The sequence below is a fragment of the Peromyscus californicus genome, unplaced genomic scaffold (genome assembly GCF_007827085.1).
Source record: "Peromyscus californicus insignis strain IS unplaced genomic scaffold, ASM782708v3 Scaffold_6__1_contigs__length_162567912, whole genome shotgun sequence".
NCBI lineage: Eukaryota > Metazoa > Chordata > Mammalia > Rodentia > Cricetidae > Peromyscus > Peromyscus californicus.
In genome coordinates, this window is record NW_026294584.1 from 2095993 (window position 1) to 2116792 (window position 20800).

The following is a 20800-nucleotide window of genomic DNA, read 5'->3' on the forward strand; positions in this document are numbered from 1 at the left end:
CCACACCTCCTAATCCTTCTAAAACAGTTACACCAACTAGTACTCAAAAATATGAGTCTATTGGGGCCCTTCTCATTCAAATCACCATGTTTTAACAATAATAAAAGAGGTATAATACATGATTGTAAAATTACGTTAAAGATAAAATGTTGTTGATAAAGCTTAAAAGGAGCCATATTGTTAAAAAAATGATCATTTGGATTAATCGAGTGAGAAATAAACTTCAAAAAACCAGTCATTATTAAAAGAAAATGTAAAATTCTTGATATGACATGGCTATTGTAATCATGAACTAACAGCATCTGTGGTTATCTGCCCAGACCTACACAAGATCATGCCAGCCAGAGGTTTGATGGACAGGGTGGATGATCTCCAGGCCCTGCCCCATTACAGAGGAACTGCTGTCAGTGGGTAGTTGCAGGTGGGAAGGAGAACCATTCCTCCTGAAGATTTAATGACGGGTAGGTTTCCCATGCTCCAGTTGGTGGCTCCACTCCCACCCACATATGAGTAGGCAGTATTAACTGGACTTATTGGGTTATTAAAAAACATAAAGTAGGGAGGGGTTGTTGGATAGAACACGGGAGGTGTTAGAATGAGGAAATGGAGTAGATATGATCATATTTAATTGTACAGAGTATGGATTTTCAAAAATTAATTAAAGAAAATGAAAGATATAGGGGAGAAAAAAATCAATGTATCTTTAACAAATAACTTGCCTTTAAAAATGGAGGAGGAGTGGATCTGGGGAAGAAAGACAGTGGGGGGGGGGTTACTGGGATGAGTCAAGGGAGGAGAAACTGTGGTCTGGATATATCAAATACAAAACAAAAAGAAAATTGACACTGCCAGGTTCCAAGTAACTGCATATTAAAATAATTCCCGAAGCACTTGAAGTCAAATCATTATTCTCTGTGTGATTTCAGTTCATAGATTAGTGCAGTTTTTAAAACGATATATGCTCCATTCCTATTTTCCTAATCTATCTTAAATCTAGGGGCTAAGAATATATTTGTAATCATTTTAGATTCAAACGATATGAAATGCATGTTTCTGAGATTCAATATTCTAATCATTGCATTAGTAGAGCATGAATTTTAATAAAACTTAAATAGAAGTAGTATATATCATGTGAAAAATGATTTTTCTTAAAGGTGGCATTGCCTCATTCAGGAAATACTTGGGTACTGTGGGCCTAGAAAACATGAGAACACTGAAAGATGAATAAAGTCCATTTTTTAATCTAGCTTCATTCATTGTTATTGCTTTCTTGCTCAGTTCTAGGATTGAACCCAGGGCTACCTGTCCATGTTAGTTAAGTGCTCTATCATGACCTATATCCCCAGCACTACTAATACATTTTTCTGGTACATAATCTGCTACCATGATGTATAATACTAAGTATTATAATACTAAGTAAACTTTATTATAATACATATTTTAAGCTTACTTCTTATTATTGTATGTGGCCTAATGTTCTAATCTAATAATCTTTAATGTATGCATAGTTCTATATGAAAATAAAGATGAGGTACAAAATGAAGTACTTTCACTAGGAAAAATTATTTCCTAAGTCATTAGGAAATTGATAGGAATATTGGTTCCTGAAAATAATTTTAATGATGTAGTAATCACCCAGCATTTATGCAGCACTTACTGTATGCAAGGCATTGTTCTAAACACTTTATATATGTCAACTTTGTACCTAATTAAGCAAGTAGTATTGCTTTACATGTAAGTTTCCTGAAACACATAATTACCATACAATTTAGCAAAGACATAGTGTGTAGAAAAAGAGAAATGCAAACAGAATGTTTGGCTTGAGAATCTTATCCTTACTTTCATTTTTCTTTGGCTGCTCTAAAGTAGATGGTCTATAAACACACAGCACAATGAAGAAAACAAAAACAGACTACAGAGTTTGGTTAGTCACTTACCAAATAATGATTGAGTGGTGGTGTTCAAAATCAGTAAGACCACATCATTTCTCTTAAAAACCAGCATAGCAAGGAAGTGAACTATGGTAGAATTGTATTTAAAGGATGCTATAGCAACATATATCTGATTTTGCTGTGGTAGCAAATGAGCCTGAATCTCATCTTGACTTGAATGCCATGTGAGCCAGATGATACTAGGTGAGTTATTCTCCATGCTGTTCCTCAACAGCTGAGGCTGTTTTCAAACGGTGGCCATCCATGCCTCAGCATTGTCATGAAAGCAAAAGAAGAAAGCAATATAAACGTCTCCTATCTTCTGCTTTCTGCTTCATCTAGGAAGTGGTGCATTGCAGTTCTGCTCAGGTTCTGTTGATGAATGGCTGTAAAAACCTTGAAAAGCTTGATAACTGTTAACTGGGTAGTGAATAGTGAATAAGGATGACTACCTTTAATACAGGGTCCCATACTACAAGTCCCACTTTGCCCAATTTTAACCCCATTTTTCCTTCCTTTTTATGGTGGAAGCATGTAGCCTGGTTTCCCCCATCAGACTCCTCTCATGAGAATTGGATAGTGAAGTGTGCAGTATGAGGGAGACCTGGGGGACAAGTGTCAATATTCTAGAGTAGTTGGAGACTCTCATTCTGGGAAAGAGCTGGTGGAGGTTCTGCTACTTCCCAGATCTGGGCAGCCACTGGTGTTGGTTTTACATTGAGCTCTTCCCATGGTTTGTTGCATGGTTTTGTGCTCTCCTGCATTTCAAGTTTATCTGGCCCTTCTGGAATAGCTGGATCCTGTTTATAGGATTCCTTCAATTAGATTGAGTTCTGTGGTTCATAAGTGAGAATGTCATTGTACACAGGTGTAGCTAGAGTTTTCCTGCCTGGCCCACAGTCAGGACAAATCTCTCTCACCCGCCAGTCCCACAGCCGCTCAGACCCAACCAAGTAAACACAGAGACTTATATTGGTTACAAACTGCATGGCCGTGGCAGGCTTCTTGCTAACTGTTCTTACAGCTTAAATTAATCCATTTCTATAAATCTATACCTTGCCACGTGGCTCGTGGCTTACCAGCATCTTCACATGCTGTTTCTCATCGTGGCGGCTGGCAGTGTCACTCTGACTCAGCCTTCCACTTCCAAGCTTTATTCTCCTCCTTGTCCCGCCTATACTTCCTGCCTAGCCAATGGCCAATCAGTGATTTATTTATTGACCAATCAGCAACACACTTGACATACAGACCATCCCACAGCACACAGGGCTTTGTTTAGGTAACATATTTTATACAAAATTTTATAGGAACACCCAGAAAAGGATATTTTTAAAAGCATCTTGATTGCTTCTCAGCCTTTAGCTAAGATCAAGTGTAAAATGCTTCTGGAGGGATTGTACTTTTACAGAAGAGGAGAAAGGGTGGATGCAGACAGCACTTCCCAGGCAGGGCAGTGGCAACATGCTGGACACAACAGGAGAAGAGAAAAGGAGTCACTGTGCCTTGGAGATAGGCATTTAAAGATGGAATGCTGTGGGGTTGTTTTAACAAAGATAAAATGTTTGATAAAACAGTTTGTTGTAGAGCTGGTACTATGTGGTAGCAGTTATAGGTTATTTAGAATTAGCCTTGCTAGGGACACTTTTAGGCCAGCCAGTCTGAAGGCACAGTTAAGATCATCAAGTCCTGCTTCCACGTGCAGAGACTTTCTGGGTCCAACAATGGTTACACTGCCTCTTATTTACCATCTTGGCTCAGAATTCATGCTTAGCTTTAGTGAGCTGCAGCTTGTTTAAAGGGGAGTTTTATGAGAGTCTAATAGAGACAAAGACCGAAATACAGTTTTCAGTTCTGCAAATTAAAGTTTCAACTCTTCTTGAGCACTAGCCTAGTGGCTATATGCAACTTGGCATATAAAGATGAGAACTGATTCATGTAATCATTCCTATATTTCATTGATTAGATCTTATTATCCATGCTACTAGATTTGGAGAGTTTATGTAACTTGCTTAAGGTCATTTCACCAAAAAGTGACAGGGCAAAAGTCAATCAATGGACTGATGTGAAAAGCTCACCACTCTGAGCTTCTAGAAAATGGGAAAAAAGGTATTATTTCTCAGGGTTTGTAATGAACAAAGGAGCTAGTCTTTGTAAAAAGAATAAAATGTGAAAACTTTGTATCCTTAAGACAAAAAGCAAAAAAAAAAACCAGTAAATATTAACTGTTATTGTTTTTCTGATGATCTCATCCTTTTCTGACTTTGAAATTAGGAAGTGCAGAGATATGAAGATGTCAGTAAGTTTTGTATGGTTGGAGCTTCCACATGGATCCGATGGACATTCCTTTGAGAGTGAAGAGGGCCAACTTGAGAGGGTTGAAGGAGGCTCCTCTGTGGGGTTGTTCCACCATGCAGCAGTCTCAAGCTTGCTGCTCTGCTCAGCCCTCAGTCTGGCTTGGGTTTATAACTCAGCACACCTCCTCTTTTTTATTTCTTTGGCCTATACTATACAATATAACTCTTTACCTAGGTAAAAACTTCTTAACTAGTGGTTATGTTGTGACTCAATCATAAATACGATGAGTCAGAGGATTAAGTTGGCACTGGGTAGTAAGATTAAGTATTATTCTGGACAGGTAGCTAGTGTGATGTGGTTAGAGTAGTGCCTGTTGGGCAGGCAGCATATCCTAGCTGTCCACCAGCACACAGCTGTTCAGGAAAGAGCCTATTTGTTATTAGGAAAGAAGGCAGCAGAGACCTTCGTTGGTCCAGCAGATCAGTGTCAGTTAAGAAGTGTACATACATTCCACTAGCTCTTTGGAAAGGATGTTGATCTGCAAACTCAGTATCTGTGAACATCTCAGTGTAACTGGTTGGCTTTGCTCCACAGGGGAGCAACTGTGACTTAAAGCTGTCACAGACCTGGGATCTGCTCCAGAATGAGGTACTACCGTGTAAGCCTGTAGGAAGGAAGCCAACAGACAAGGTGAGACAGAAGCTGAACCCATGCTCAGATGCCCTTTACTAGCTCTGCTCTACTTGACAGGGTACTCACGCTCACGGTGGCGTGGTTCCGGAATCTCTAAGATGGAAATGATAATCATAGCTAGCATACATAGAACTGTGGGCCAGTCGTTTCATCTGCACAGATGTCCGGTCATTCTCCCCACCCCCATTTTCTTGTTGAAGAACAAAGAGACTGAGTGACTCTCCCAAGAATCCCTAGTTCCTTGGTAGTCCCATCGATCTGTATGTGAACAGTTGCTTGCAGGGTCTGTGTGCTCAGCTTCACTGTTTCCTTACTGCCCGTCCAGTAAAAATAAGGTAATGATGTATTCCAAAAGAGTCAGAGAAGACAGTAACTGGCAGTGCTGGGAGGACCAGAGACTCAACCTGGTGACCCTGGTGAATGAGGAAAGGACCAAGCTGATTTAGAATGGGCTCTATTCACGTAACTGATGAAAGGCGTGGAAACTGTTCTTCCCTAGGTATTGTTAACATGTTCATCACCATACAATTCCAGACTGATTTTATAATTTATATTTTTTTTTGTTTCTTGGGCTGAAATATGAAAGCAGAAGTCTCCAATGCTTTAGAAAATGAACACAGTGCACACCCCTGAGTCTGAGTGTATACTGTTCACCTCCCCTACCAATCTGTTGCTTCACAGATAAATGTGAACACAGTGCACACCCCTGAGTCTGAGTGTATACTGTTCACCTCCCCTTCCAACATGCAGCTTCACAGATAAATGGCAGCAAGGGTGTTTTGGGGAAGTTCTTGGATTGCTTTCCAGTATATAAAATCCTGTCATGTTTTGTTGAAGTGTTTTGTATATCAAACCAGCAAAGATTGCAAACAAGCCAAAGTCTGTAAGCAACCAGCGTTGAGTTTTCAGGTAATAGGTTACAGGATGACTGAAAGGAACTCCCTAGTTCATTTTCTCCTTTCCTTTAAAGAGCAGGACTAACTTCCCAACCTAGATTTTCAGAACAGTATTTCATTAACCGATGAAACATTTTACACAATGAGCACAGGATGAAAACAAAGGAGAAATAGAAATAATCAACTTACGTATTCAGACATCCTGTCTTATACTTCTTAAGTAGTTGTAAGACAATAACTTTACTGAACTTCATGACAAAACGTTCTACTAAGTGTTCTTAAAGTCTTAGAAATAGCAAAATAACGCTTTCAGTATTTTATCAGTTTGATTGGCAGCTACATTTTTCATATACGATTCTGAAGCCCTTTCTTTCATGATTCCCATGCACAGAAGTTTTCATCTGAAATGCACAAAAAAAACAAACCAGGACATGTCCCTGGCTCCTGATGCTTGCTAACCATGGAAACTAAACAGACTCGAGTAACCCATATTTTTAATCCATGAAGCCTAACATGAATTTAATTTTCTCACAAGATTGTTATTTTGGGTACTAAAATCTTCAGTGTGGTTTTTGGAAGCAAATAAGCTATATCTTATGAGACTATGCACACTTTATTTTAGACACAGGGGCTCATAGAACTCTTAGTTACAGTTTTGAGGACCCCATGGTATGCACACTAAAAGATAGAGAAGTATTCCTCCGGGGAAAATGGGTTCATACAAGGTTTAGTCACAAACTTAAAATAACTGAAGACACGTCAGGGAAAATGACATCCCAGAGGGCACAGAAGTGTGTGTCACTGTCTTAAAAAGGGATCATGGAGGCAAGTTTAGAATAATTAAAGACATCATGAGATGAGCCTTGCAAAGGTGTGATATGGATAAAGGAAACTGCTGTGGGTTACTTTCCTACCACAACTTTCATAAGAAGACAAATACTGGATAATTTAAACTAGTAATCTAATGGTTTGTCTGACAAGGAACTGAAACACCCGTACTCCATAAAAGGAATATGTATGCTAAAGTTCTACTGGTAGCTGATATAGAAATTATAAGTAGTCTGTGAATATTCTGTTTTTCAGATATGTGTATAAAACACCTAAAAGTGAAGGGTTTTAATGTCATGAGAAATCAAAACAGTTACCTTATCTTGTAGTACTTCAGAATTTGTATGGTAAACTAGTGTCCTTGTCCTATGTCAGATCAGGAGACCCACACATGTTTACTTTTACTAAGAGCCAAGTTTTCTTCAAAGTATTTATTCAAGGGAAGAGACTCTATGTGAAATGTTTTGTTTGACAGTTTCTATATATCCGCAACAACGAATATAAAAACCACTTATTAAATACATGACACACATATGCTTTATTTTCTCCCGTTTTCTTAAGAAATACAGCATAATTAGGCTCTTCTATTTTAGATCTTTTCCCTTTACAAGTATGATTAAAAACTCAACATGCCGTGTTTTCCTGAATGCAGCAGGAAAAAAACCTGTAAATTTAAATTTATTATCATATTCAGATTTCGGATATCTCAAGAATAAGATTCCAGCTCGCATACATGGACTATATGTCTGTTGTGACACAGAGGCATTGAGGAGATCATGGTGGATACCGTGAACTGTGTTTTGTGGGACAATGGAAGCTGTCCTGACAGCTGCCATTCCCTCTTGTCATCAGGTCTGCGTTTGTGCAAAGTCCTCTTATCTTTCTGTTCATTCAAATCGTGCTGGGAACACTCTGGAGCCAGAGGAGGTCTTAGTGCTCAAGAGCAGCAGTGCACAGATGTCAGCATGATGCTTGACGGAGGCACCCCTGACGGTGGCTCCACATCTGTATGTGCACAGCTGAGGGACTGTTCCATATCCTTAATGCTTACATAAGAAAGGGAAATTGCAGCTTTCCCTCCAAGACTGACCACTACTGTTTCTGACTGCAGCAAATGCTCTGGTCGGACTCCAGGCTCCTTCCCTTACTGTCTTATGGCCATGAACAAGTTTTCTCAGTGAGCTAACTGGTAAAATAGTGTCAGGATCATGGTCCCAGGTCATAGAAGTGTTTCTGCTGACATGCATTTTCACTGTTTTGCACATGTGAATCACATTTATAGTTTGAATTTGCATTTTTATTAGTACCATCCAGTTAGCACATACTTATTTTCTAGCTGGTTCAGTTATAATATTACTTTATTACACCTTTCTCACTCAAGTCATCTCGGGGTAGAGTCTGTCACTTCCGCTTAGTTCACGTACTTTCATATGGCTAAGCACAATGTTTGGTGCAAAATAGGGTTTCTGTGACTGTTAGATTTTCCCCTCTGATTTTTATGTAAGTAAATATATTTCTAATGGTTGTAGCTCTGTGCAGTTCTGGACAAGTAGATATAGGAGGAACCTGGAACTTGCTGGCCCATCTCAAAGGAGGTAGACAGCCTTCCAGAGGGATGGTACCCAAGGTTGTCCTCCTGCCTCCATATACATCGTATATACCCCATCACATGCATCCACATACATACACAGACACAAGGGACCAGAAAACATGCATGGGATCATTTTAGGAGTAGTGGACAAGATTATAGATATTTTACATTATTACAAAGCCCATTCGGTAAGACTCTTGGATACTTTTAAATTGTATTGAAATTTTGATGGTGTGAATAGTTTTAACCCTAAGCTCAGAATTATAGATTATGTTAATAGTAATAATAATATTAATGTTGTAATTATTGTATATAATTATATAATGTTCACTATTGTATTATAATTTATAACAACATATAATTATAGAATTATACTATAATTACTTAATAATAATAATGTTAATAATAATTTTCAATTCAAGTTATTGGCTACAAATAATAGTTGATAGGTGAGCTTTTAAAAGTCTCTGCATTCAGGTTAGAGGTGACACTGAACGTAAGGTTGGAGAGCTACTATCTTGGACAGCTAGATTGCAAGAACATCATTCTGTAGAATATTCGCCTAAGATAGTCAGCTTACTAATTTCAGTCAAGTAGTATGTGATCTAGACACTGACTCACTCTCTAAGAGCTTTGAGGAATGAGGAAATCCTTGGCCATGAATCCTATTACCAAGGCTTTGAAATCTTAGCCTGTTCCATTCATTTCCTCTCCCACATGATTATAGCTGGAACTTTTGCTCTACTTTGTGGCCAGACTGTCTCTTACAGATGTATCATTGGGTCCCTGCCTGCCTGACTAGGCGGGGAGTGGCAGTTCCTGAGTCATGGCCCTTGAATCTCATATTCTCTTAACCTTGTGGTTTCTCTGGCTTGATGAATTTTGTCTAAGATGCAGCTTTAAAAAATTGAAATGAGAAAAGAACATAATTTTTATATTGCAAAACTATCCTGTTTCTTCTATTTCTTAGATCAGTTGTAACCTATTCTGACCAACTTTCTACTAAGAAGATTCTGTTTCATTTGTTAAAGAAATGCACATGCTGTGCTTTCTAGTCTTTAATTTTAAAGTTATTTGTGTATTTAAACAGAAAATACATATTGAATATGCATAATGGTGAGATACCATGCTGTATGCTTCGATGCAAAGATTGAGATGGAGTCTCTCAATAGACTATGTGGGGCAAAAGTCACGTGTTATGATGTAAGAACAGGTGGACTGCTGTAACATGTAGGAGAGGCACCTACCCGAACATGGCGCTGGGGCAGTGTGGGGAGGGAAGTCATTGAGGGTGAAGTGGTTGGTGTATCATTAAGCCTGACATGCTGACTTCTCTTCTGGAGTTAAAAAAGCTGATTGATCCTTCCCTTGAAGAGACCATAGAAGTGATTCTCTCTGAGATCAGAGGACATATACTTCTCTGTATGGTGACCAGCACTCAGAGCGCAGGCCCAGTGGACACTGCAGGGAGAATGAGAGGCCAGACTGCTGAACTTAAGACTGGATGCTGAGAGCTGCATGTGTCTGGAGTCTGATGGAAAGCTATGAAAGGAAAAAGAGCAGGAGATTGACACAATCATCTGTTACCTCTCTGAGAACTCATTTTGGTAGAATAGGGAGAGAGATGGGGCAGAAAAACCTGTAAGGAGCTATTGTAGAATCCCAAGAAGAGACAATGACACCAAGAACAATTTAGCAATGAGAACATCACACACCAAAATAAAACATTGAAGTGCTGAATCTGTAATCAGGAAGATGAATTACTAGAAAGAAATGTGTATTTGTTTTTAATCAAGAATTGAGAAACTTTTAAAAGCATGGCCAAAGTAAAATTAAATAAAATATCAACTATTCACACTGTGTCAGGTGCTAGAAAAATATGAATTGGTAGATCTGTTTTTTTTTTAAGGAACAGAAGATGTAGTGAAGGACAAGAAGCAGAACATTCCAGATGCCTTGTAGTATGTTGAGGTTAAGTAAAGGACTCAGCAGAAGCCTGGGGAAGAACATCCTGGGATTTCTTGGAGGTGAAAAGAGGCTAGTACATCCCGATATAGGATTTGCGAGGTGAAACAGAACAGCTAGAGATTGTATTTTAATTAGAGGGCATAGTTTGTGTTGACACAGGGGAAGGAACCACTTGATATTTGAAGTGGGCAACATGCAAGGCGGTGGGAGAGACATGGAGGCTGGCTGTGCGAGGCCAAAGTTAGAGAGAGAGAGAGAGAGAGAGAGAGAGAGAGAGAGAGAGAGAGAGAGAGAGAGAGAGAAGTCCATCCAGAGAGAGAGAGAGAGAGGTCCATCCAGAGGAGCTGAACCTCGCCCTGTGTATCAGCCATCCAGCAGGAATTTCACCCTTGGAGGAAGTGTTCTATTCTTTGCTGCCCAATAGGCAGCCACCGTATACCTGTGGCTGTCTCATCAGCAACTGGAGAACTGACTTATTTATTTTATCTACTTTTAATCAAGTTACTTTAGCCATTTTGATAGCACAGGTCTAGACAATGTGAATAGAATGAGATGTTTGTGGGGAAATACTTAGAATTCTATTGTACAATGTTACTGTGGAAGGCAGGAAGAAAACTTGTGCTTGTCATAAGCAGAGTCAGCTAGCTGCATCATGAGGCATTGTCTTAAGTGTTGCTTGTTGTGAGAATTAAACACTTTATGTTTTACATATGAAATCTAAACTTTTTATATCCATTTACCAAAGTAGTCATGGTAGGTTTACCTCCAGGGACTGTGAGCTCCCCTAGCCATGGATTTTTGGCTGTATTGGCAGTACCGATATGTTTCCTCCTGTCTCACAACAAATTTAGGCATTTATGATATAAGGGGCCAGAATTTCCTTTTTTTTTTATTTTGATTGGAGAGATTTGCTCAAAACCACAAATCCAATAAATGGGAGAATTTTGAAACTTAGTTTCCTATTCTTGGCAATGTTTTAGTTTTCAGCTAATATGTGTGGTTTTTAGATAAGTTTAAACTCATAGGAAAATTGAGTTTTAAAAGTACCCATCTAGCCCTTGCCTCCACACATGAAAACCCTCTTGCTGACATCCTGCCCCACAGTGGCTCATTCATCAGAATCAATGACCCTGTACCTGACAGATCATTATCAGCCAGAGTCCATGGCTTTTATTGGGGTCCACTCTGGGTATTTTATGTCCTTTGAGTTTTGAGCATTTACATAACAACATGGACCCATTGTTGAAGCACTGTGTAGAATTGCCTGTCCGCCCTCAGACCCCATGTTCGGCCTTCTCCTTGTCCCTCTCCAGGCCCTGGCGAGCACTACTCTTTGAACTGTTTCTGTAGTTTGCGTTTTTCTAATGTGATGTCTGGCTGGAATCAGAAATCCTGTAACCTTTTCAGATTGGCTGCTTTCACAATGTACTATACATATTTCACTTTTCTTTATTATTTTAGCTAAATCATAGTTAATTTATTCACCCATCTCCTGAAAGACCTTCTAGTTACTTCTGAGTGTACGCAATTATTAACAAAACTGCTTTAAAACACTTGTTTTTTGTATTGTGTGAATGCAAGTTTTCATTTCACATGGATGAGTGGTACAGAAAACCACTCTTGTGTGTTATGGTAATAGTATTTTCAGTTCTATGAGAAAATTGTCTCCTCAAAGGGCTGAAGAGTTTGTGTCCTCACTGGCAATGGGAGAAAGAGCTCAGTACATACCTGCACCAGCAGGCGGTATTGTCCGTGGTGGAATTCGGACTGTTCTGATAGTTGCTATGTTGTTGTTTTGATTTGCAGTTTTCAGTGGTGTAGGGTGTTGAACATTTTTGTATGTTAATTGCCATACGTATTTTCTTTGGTACAGAATATCTTCATGTATTTTGTCTATTTTCTAAATAAGTTGTTTCCATATTGTTGAGTTTTTCATCAGTATTTTTATTTGTGTTAAAATTAAGAGAACTGTTTTGTTAAGAAGGATCAAAGACATCCATAAAATGTCATGCCTTGGTGGGTAGGAAGGACTGTTTCATTTTGTTTGCTTTGTAACATCCCTCCCTTTCTGTCTTACAGGGATCATGTCTGACCACCAGTTTGGTAACCAGTTTATGTGCAGTGTGGTTGCCTCTCATGTGAGTCACCTGCCTACAACCAACCTCAGCTTTGTCTGGATTGCCCCTCCAGCTGGCACGGGCTGTGTGAATTTCATGTAAGTGCCTAGTGTGTATGTGACAAATGTGGGGGATTACACAGAAGTAACTGTTTAGTTACATTGTGTCAGTAGGTTTGACTTTAATTAAACTATTAATTGTAGTGTTAAAAGAAGCCAAAGCTGGTTTTTAAAGTAGTCAGTCTTCAACTAATTTTTTGTTTTTTGTTTTTTGTTTTTCGAGACAGGGTTTCCCTGTGTAACAGCTCTGGTTGTCCTGAAACTTGCTCTGTAGACCAGGCTAGCCTTGAACTCATAGAGATCTGCCTGCCTCTGCCTCTGAGTGCTGGGATCAAAGGTGTGTGCCACCACCATCCAGCATTTCAATTAAAGTTTTATCTTGAATATTTATTTATAAGCTCCATATTTATTCAGTGCTCCATATTTATTCAGTTCCAGCTGACAACAATGCTTAATAAACTGGAGGTAAATGAGCAGGGAAGAGGAGAAGGATGGCATGGTGAGAGGTTATTAAAGGTCACAGGATGTCACTGAAGACGAGTGTTACCTAGTGTAAGGTTGCAGCAGTGTGAAAACTGCAGCTAATGTGTTTCCTCTGGCTGCAGGGAGTGTAGTCCGAGCCTGTTTGCTCTGTATTTGGGTAGAACATCATGGTAGCAGGAACAGGTAGCATGGAAGATTATACAACTGTTGAGGAAGTTGGGGTAATAGAGAGAGAGAGAGAGTAGGAGATAATGGGGATATGAGAATGAATGTCCCCAGTAACCCACTGTCTTCAGCTAGCTTCTACCTCCTAAAGTTTCTACAATCTTCCTACATAGTGCCACCTTCTGGGGACCATGCCTTCAATACATAAGCCTATAGGAGACATTTTAAATAAAAATCACAACTTTAAGACAGTGTGACTTAAATACTGCCATCATTAAAAATAAGTATATGGGCTGGGTGTGGTGGCACATGCTTTGTCTCTGTGATCTCAAGGCCAGTCTGATCTACATAGTGAGTTCCATGACAGCCCAGGCTATGCAGAGAGACCCTTTTTCAAAAAAAGTTATGTGTAATTATATATATATGCTAATTAACACCATTTAGTTATTCTGTAATATAAACATATAGCAAAACCACATTACACCCCAATATCTATACAGTTCCTATTTGCCAGTTTAGAAGCAAAGATAAAAGTAGAGTGACGCCCCTGAACCTTAGGTGCAGGAACTGTGCTGTGGTGCATCTGTTGCTGCTGGGCACCCCATGATCAGTTGATCTCTGCAATTTGACAGTTGTAGTTTTATATAATGGTTTCCATCTACTGCTAAGAGAACTGTCTTTGATGAGAGGACAATTTTAGAGTACAGTTCAGAATTACGATGGCTTAGTAAAGTGGCAGGGGTATGGTTTCCTGTAAGTGTCCTCACTGGCCCTGGTAGTTGGCTGGGTTTACAGCACCAGGCATGACTGCCCTCCTGCTGAGTGGGCTTTAAATCCAGGTTGACAGCTGTTGGTTGCAGTCAAGACATGTGCGCCACTATTGCACCTGCAGGCATATCTTGCCATGCTGGTCATTGTTGTGGTTCATAAACATCACAGCTAGATAGGACTATAGATTGCTTCCTTCCCTTTGCAGTTTGCATAGGTCCTATATGAAGTGGAAGGATTGTAAGAGCCAGAGGAACAGGAAGTCTGCTGTGGGATTGTGTTTCCTAAAAATGGCAGGGAAGCTTAACCCATGATACCTCAGCAGTATGGCTGTCTAGATAAGATCTGAACCATGACAACATGAATAGACATGCTAAAATGGGAGGGTAAAAATCTCACAGGGCCCTCCCTTTCCATGAACAACATCTAAGCAACAGGAAAGGGAATGTTAGAAAATAAAATGAAAGCAGATACAAACAATGCTTCAAGGCTTAGCTACTGCTTGGAAAATGATTACAAATTTAGCTTTGAGCTTTCTGACCAAAAGTGTGTGTTTAAAAACTGCTAAGTGAGTTAGCTGCTTTTGTATAGCTATGAGCAGAGTGTCTGGGAGAACAGCTAACACAGGGAGAAATTTCCCAGGAGGGGAAGGAGAAAACGTGACAGCGGGTGATTTGGGGTGGTGCGGAGTCAGGTACGATTTTGAACCTAAGGTTCTCCCATGGGTTTTCACTAAAGAGACTGGGAGATAGAGTGGAAGTTCTTCATAACAGGACAGACACCACACTGGTGACTGCACATCTTCTCCTACCCAGCAGCCACCATTCCTCGTCCTTCCTGTCTGGCTTTTGCTCATGTCCCTCACTGCATTTTGTTTTTATTTCTAACATATGGTCTTGTTCATTTAATTATCTTCTTACCACTAAAATTCAAGTTCCTTGAAGGCAAGAATCTTTGTTTCTTTAGTGATTTGCTCCAACAGTCTAGAACAGTCCTTGGCACACAGTAGTCAGTCACTGAATATTTGGCAAATGCAGTAACTCAGAGACAGAATTCAGTGGGCAGTCAGGCAAAACAGAGGTAGAGGATATCATTGATGTTTCTCTTCTAACCTCATGCTCAGGCAACAAAATCCATAAAATTAGTATATACCAAAATTTACCACTAACTCTCCCCCTGACAGCATCGGGTCACTGTCGGGTCTCCTGTGGCCACCCCTGGTACTGACCACACGCTCTTCCTGCCACTCTGATGGGTGTGACCCAGCTGACAATATCACAGCCATCCCATGCAGTCAGGTGACTTTTAGTCCCATTGCCTTCTTCCGAGGGAAGCTTTTGTATTTGAGCCTTTTTCTGCAGTACCTCCTTCAGGATCACTGCAGAGGTTGCGTACCTGGTCAGCCCGCTTCTCCACACTCTGTCCTACACCATGGACAGTCTCAGGTGCAGTGATGGTTCACTGAGGTTTGGAGACCCTGAGCAGATCTTCTGAGGCCAGGCCTCTGGGGAGAACCTGCAGTCCGTTCTCAGGCTTACTTTTGTTGTCTTCTTTCTTAGCTCCAGGTGAGCACAGCGTAGGAGAGCTTCCTGAAACCTTTCTTCCTGCTTTTCTCTCTCCCTGGGCTGTTTTCCCCCAAGTCTAATTGCTGACACATTCTTCAAGACTTGTTCAAAAACTTTTATGATTGAGGGGAGCAGTTTTTGTTGTTGTTTTGTTGTTTGTATTTGTATATGTGGTAGTTGGTACAGTGTCTGAGTTATGTGATCTCAAGTGACATGATCTCCAGTGTCACAGTTTATTTTCACTCAGTAATGATCCCTGCCTCTTGCAGCATGCATATGTAGCTTCTTACTTCCAAATAAGAATTGCTTTCTTAAAAGGCAAAACATGCAATAATGCAAAAAATAAAACTGACTACTTAAATAAACTTAGGTTTTCTTTTATGTTTTGTTTTTTTTCATAGTGAGGCTTGAACCTACAGCCTTGACCATGCTATCCAACTTCTCTGCTGTGAGTTATAATAAATCCCCAAATTTAAGTTTTCAGTTGAATCTATTTAAAAAATATTAAAATATGATTTTTGAGTATTTTTATCACTGTGACCAAATATTTGACAAAAAGCAACTTATGGGAAAAGGATTTATTTTGGCTCAAAGCTTGAGAGGATAATGCCCATTGTGGTAGGGAATGCCCATCATGGCCAGGATGTGCTCATCATGGAGAGGAAGCACTCATCATGGCAGGGAAGTGCCCATCATGATGAGGATGTGCCTATCATGGTGGGAAAGCCCATCATGGTTGGAAAAGTGTCCATCATGGAGAAGTGCCTATCATGATGAGGATGTGCCCATCATGGCAAGGATGTGCCCATCATGGTGTAGATGTGCCTATTATGGTGAGGATGTGCCCATCATGGTGGAGATGTGCCTATTATGGTGAGGATGTGCCCATCATGGTGTAGATGTGCCTATCATGGCAAGGATGTGCCCATCATGGCAAGGATGTGCCCATCATGGTGTAGATGTGCCTATCATGGCAAGGATGTGCCCATCATGGTGAGAATGTGCCCATCATGGCGAGGATGTGCCCATAACAGTTAGGATGTGCCCATTACAGTGAGGATGTGCCCATTACAGCGAGGATGTGCCCATCATAGTGAGGAAGTGACCATCATGGAAAGGAAGTCGTCATCACGGCGAGGATGTACACATCGTTGAAGTGCATGGCAACAGGAATTGTGGCTCGGTCAGGAATCAGAGAAAGTTCACTGTCTTTCCCACTTTTCCCTTCTCATCCATCGCAGCCAAGGGATGGTGCTGCCCACATTCAGTGTAGGTCCTTCCTCCTTAGTTAAAGTTCTCCAAAAGCTCTCTCAAAGACTTGCCAAAATGTGGCTCCTAGGTGATTCCAAATCCAGCCAGTTTGCCAAAAGAGATCACACAACGCAAATTATTTTTTGATCTCACTGTTCCTAAAATGTGAAATTTTGTTTCTTCTGAGTTTTTTAAGTCTTATCTCTGGTGTTTTCTTAGCAGTCCATCAGAAAAAATCCATTTGTTCAGAATAAATTTTTTGACTGAAAAGAAATGCAGTCACTCTCAAAAATAGTTTCAAGTAAAATTTGATAATACAGTTTGCACTTTCTAGGATTCTCCATAAGCAGTTACTTCATAGAGTATCTGTCCTTTCTGAGTGAGATTCTCTCATTGATCTCATTCCCTGTCACTTGTGAGAAGTACAGGAAAGGGAGACTGAACATGGACTGCTGAAGCAGGCTATTTGCATTTTCCTACCTATGTTCCATATATATGATACATATGCATGCTATATATGTGTATATATGTACACTTATGCATAAATAATTAGTAAGTTTCCAGCAGTGATTGAAGGTTGTTAATATTTAAATGTTGGCAATACTCAATATTAATTTTAAATACCAAACAAAACTAAAACAGTACAATAACCTACGATATTTGAAGATAAATACACTATGCATTCTCTTTTTCATTTAGCCTTGAAATTAGAGCTTTGATTTGTGAAGGTGGGAGAATTCTTTTTCTGCTTTTTACTTAATTGACATACAATGTTAATACTTCTTTGTAGGGTACCATTATAGTTCAGCTACATGTATATAATATGTAAAGATCAAACCAAAGTAATTAACAATTATATCCTCAAAGATTATCTTTTCTCCTGTTTTCATTTTTTGCCTATTCTTGACTTTGTGTGTGTGTGTATGTGTGTGTGTGTGTGTGTATGTAAACCTATGTGTAAAGGGGTGGGTGTGTGTGTGTGTGTGTGTGTGTGTGTGTGTGTGTGTGTGTGTGTGTTGTATATAAGGAAGCCAACCTCCAGTTTCATTCTTCATCATCTGTCCACATTGTTTTGTTTTGTTTGTTTGAGACACTGTTGTCTCTCACTGGAAACTGAGGCTCATCAGTTAGTTCAGGCTAGCTCGTGGATAAGCCCCAGGGAACCACCTGTGTTTGCCTTCCCAGTTCTGGGACTACAAACCAGCATAACCATGCCTTAATTTTTACGACTTTCCATGGGTGGTAGGGAACCAAACATATGTCCTGGTACCTGTGTGGTAAGCATTTCACCAGTGGGGCCATGTCCCCAGTCCCCATTTCTGACTCTTTTAAATGCATTTTTATTAGTCAACTATATATCCTTGCTGTATAGGTTTAAGAGTTTTTAAAATAGATTTTCAATTTTAAAATTACCTTTACTTACTTATTTGTAGGAGTGATAGGGGCATGCACATGCCACACCCCACATGTGGAGGTCAGAGAATAATTTGTATGTGAGTGAGATTAAAACTCAGATCATCAAGCTTGGTGGCAAGCTCCCTTCCTCACTAAGCCATCTTGCCAGCCCTAAATATATCTTTAGATATTTAAAGTCATAGGTTCCCATTCTACTTTCTTCCTTTTGTGGTTTTATTGTATTACTTAATGTCTTATAACAGATGGAATGCTAGCTTTGAAGACATTCAATGACTAGTATATAACTTAGCATGTACATGGTCTTTGTAAAACTGATTGAATTGATTGTACACTCAATTTTTTAATCTCAGCATAGCCAATCTATGGTGTTTTTTTTTTTTGTTTTAGTTTTAAACCAAGTCACTCACATTGAAACCTTTAAAAATTCTGCACCAAGAATTAGATACATTTGAACTGAAATTCAAGACAATTCTATAATATGTTACGTGCACCTTTCCAATAAGTAAGAAATAGCTTTCTGTCTGAAATACCAAACACTTACAAATGCAGCATGTGGGCTGCATTTACTGCCTTTCTTGTTAAAAAAATAATGAAGTGGGAGACAGAGGTGAGGGCACCCTGAGGATAAAGGGTAGGCTGTACTGATGCGTCTAGACAAAAAGCTACCTTTAGTTTAGCATCACTGTTTGCCACCTCTTGGTAACACTGTATGAATAGTGTTTCCTCACATTTGTGTGTTATGGCTGTACTGCTTCTCTCTAATTTTATACTGAATCATAGTCTTCAGTGACTAGTGGGACTCAATTAAAAAGGGAGGGCAGAAGAGAGGAGGAGAGGGGTGGACACAGGTGGACAGGAAAGAAGGATGCAAGGATGAAGCAAGAGAGTGAAGGAGGAAGGAAGAGGCAAAGAAGAAATCTTCAGACCATTTAAGCTTAAAATTATTGCGAAAGACATCAGAGAAGTAATAATTTTTGATTTACCTTATGCATGCCATTCATTAAGTGGTTTTATATTTTAATCCAGTAATTCTCATAATAATGGTACCCCTTTGGAGAATTACTGTCTCAGTTTATAGATGAGGACATTGAAGTATAGAAATGTTAGATAACTAGCCTTAAGTAACTCTGTGAGCAAAACAACCTGAGGAAAAAAAGTAATATTTCCCCAAATGATCACTTTCCTATTTTATTATAGAAGATAATTATACTTAAGCCATTTAAGTCAGATAGAGTTTGCAGTGTAGCATCGGAATATTTCCCACGTGGCCAGCAGGTGTTTCCTACTCTGTTTGACATGTGTACTGATAAGATGAGCAGCACAATTACCCAGTTCATCCACATACCAAGAGACACAACAACTGAAGACAAAATGAACTGAGGTATTTTCTATTTAAGATAAACTTGGGTCAGCAAAGAGGGACCAGGGAGGAACCATACTTGAACATTGATATTCCCAAGGAAATAACTTCTAGAGGGGTTGTTTTTAAAGTACTCTAAACAAGAAGCAAAAAGATCATTTGAAAAATTGAAGACTAGCAGCTTCTGAATACCTAGAGCATTGCTTTGAGTGCAGCCCTGATGCTTTTAATTTTTGATGGGAGCCATTCCAGCCTGCCTGGAGAATCCCTCGAGAAAAACGGTTGTTGGTTGCCCATTTATTTCCACCCATTGAAAGGAAATCCCACAATTATATTTGCTTTGTTACTTAAACATCTGAAATAAGTTAGGGATCCTGCATGTACTTGTCTGCTGTGAGTTCATTTGTGCCACAAACAAGGGTGTCAGCAGTTGATATGTATGGATTCTACTTGGATCTCAAGACTGCATGCAGTTTGCTGCAAAAAATAAATTACTTCTCCTGTAAGTTTGAAATGATTGTATCCCTACTGTGAGATAAAACTAGAATGCTGGTTTTTGAATAAGGAATTTCATCTGTAAATCACAGTTCTCTTTTTTCCCCTGATGGTCTGATTTTCTTTTTTTATACACATCCTCCAATTTGAGACAATTATTTTAGTGCTGCTCAAAAATGTACCTGTGAATGACAGGATAAAAAGTATATTATTCATCCGTAGAGGGAAATGTTGGAAGCCTGGCTGTAGTTCTCGCCTCCCGCCGGCCCCTGCTTTTTATCAGAGTTGCACAGCCAATTAGGTAGGACGAGGTGACAGTCTAGAATGTGCTCTCGGAGATCAGCACCTTGGCAAATGAGGTCAGGGTGCTTCTTGTGTTTTAATTTTTAATTGAGAAGAGTATGGTTGAGAATAATATATACATCAAACTCCAAGAAGCGTTGAAGAAACCAATTGTTACGTTAATGATGTGACATATTTTTAAAGTTTCGCAAATACTTGAAAGTGAAAACAACTGTCATCCCTTTTCTTTTCTCCATTCCTTTGTTTCTTCATCCAGAAATTCACAAGGTAAACCTGGTTGATTCCATTAGGATAATCTCCAGGGGTCTCCTCAGGGCTGCCTTTTTGCATCACTCATGAGACTGCCAGAGAAGTAGCAGCTGCCTCTCAGTGTGGGAGATGGATATATGGCTGTGGAATTCTACCCCAGGATGAATAGCTGTGCTAGAGAATTTGTTCCTTCCTGAAAATCCCTGCTTTTCAGACAGTTGGGAAAGTCTGTGGCAAAGCCCCACCTCTTGCTTGGTTTCACTTGATGGGTTGAGAGCGTTTAGAGGGTTTGGAGCCAGAGCTGCCCCTCTCAGCAGAGCCCTGTGGCTGACACGTGTTACTTGGAACCTCATGGAATGTCTGTCGA

General features: G+C 39.7%; 1 protein-coding gene across 5 annotated transcripts in view; it reads left to right on the forward strand.

Annotated features, from left to right (window-relative positions):
- Reln (reelin) overlaps window positions 1-20800 on the forward strand; it is a 460226-nt gene that overhangs the window by 142680 nt on the left and 296746 nt on the right. For all 5 annotated transcript variants that reach the window (XM_052719248.1, XM_052719250.1, XM_052719251.1 and 2 more), the window contains exon 3: window positions 12282-12417. In XM_052719248.1, coding sequence (XP_052575208.1) covers window positions 12282-12417 — 136 coding nt within the window. The remainder of the gene's footprint in view (window positions 1-12281; window positions 12418-20800) is intronic.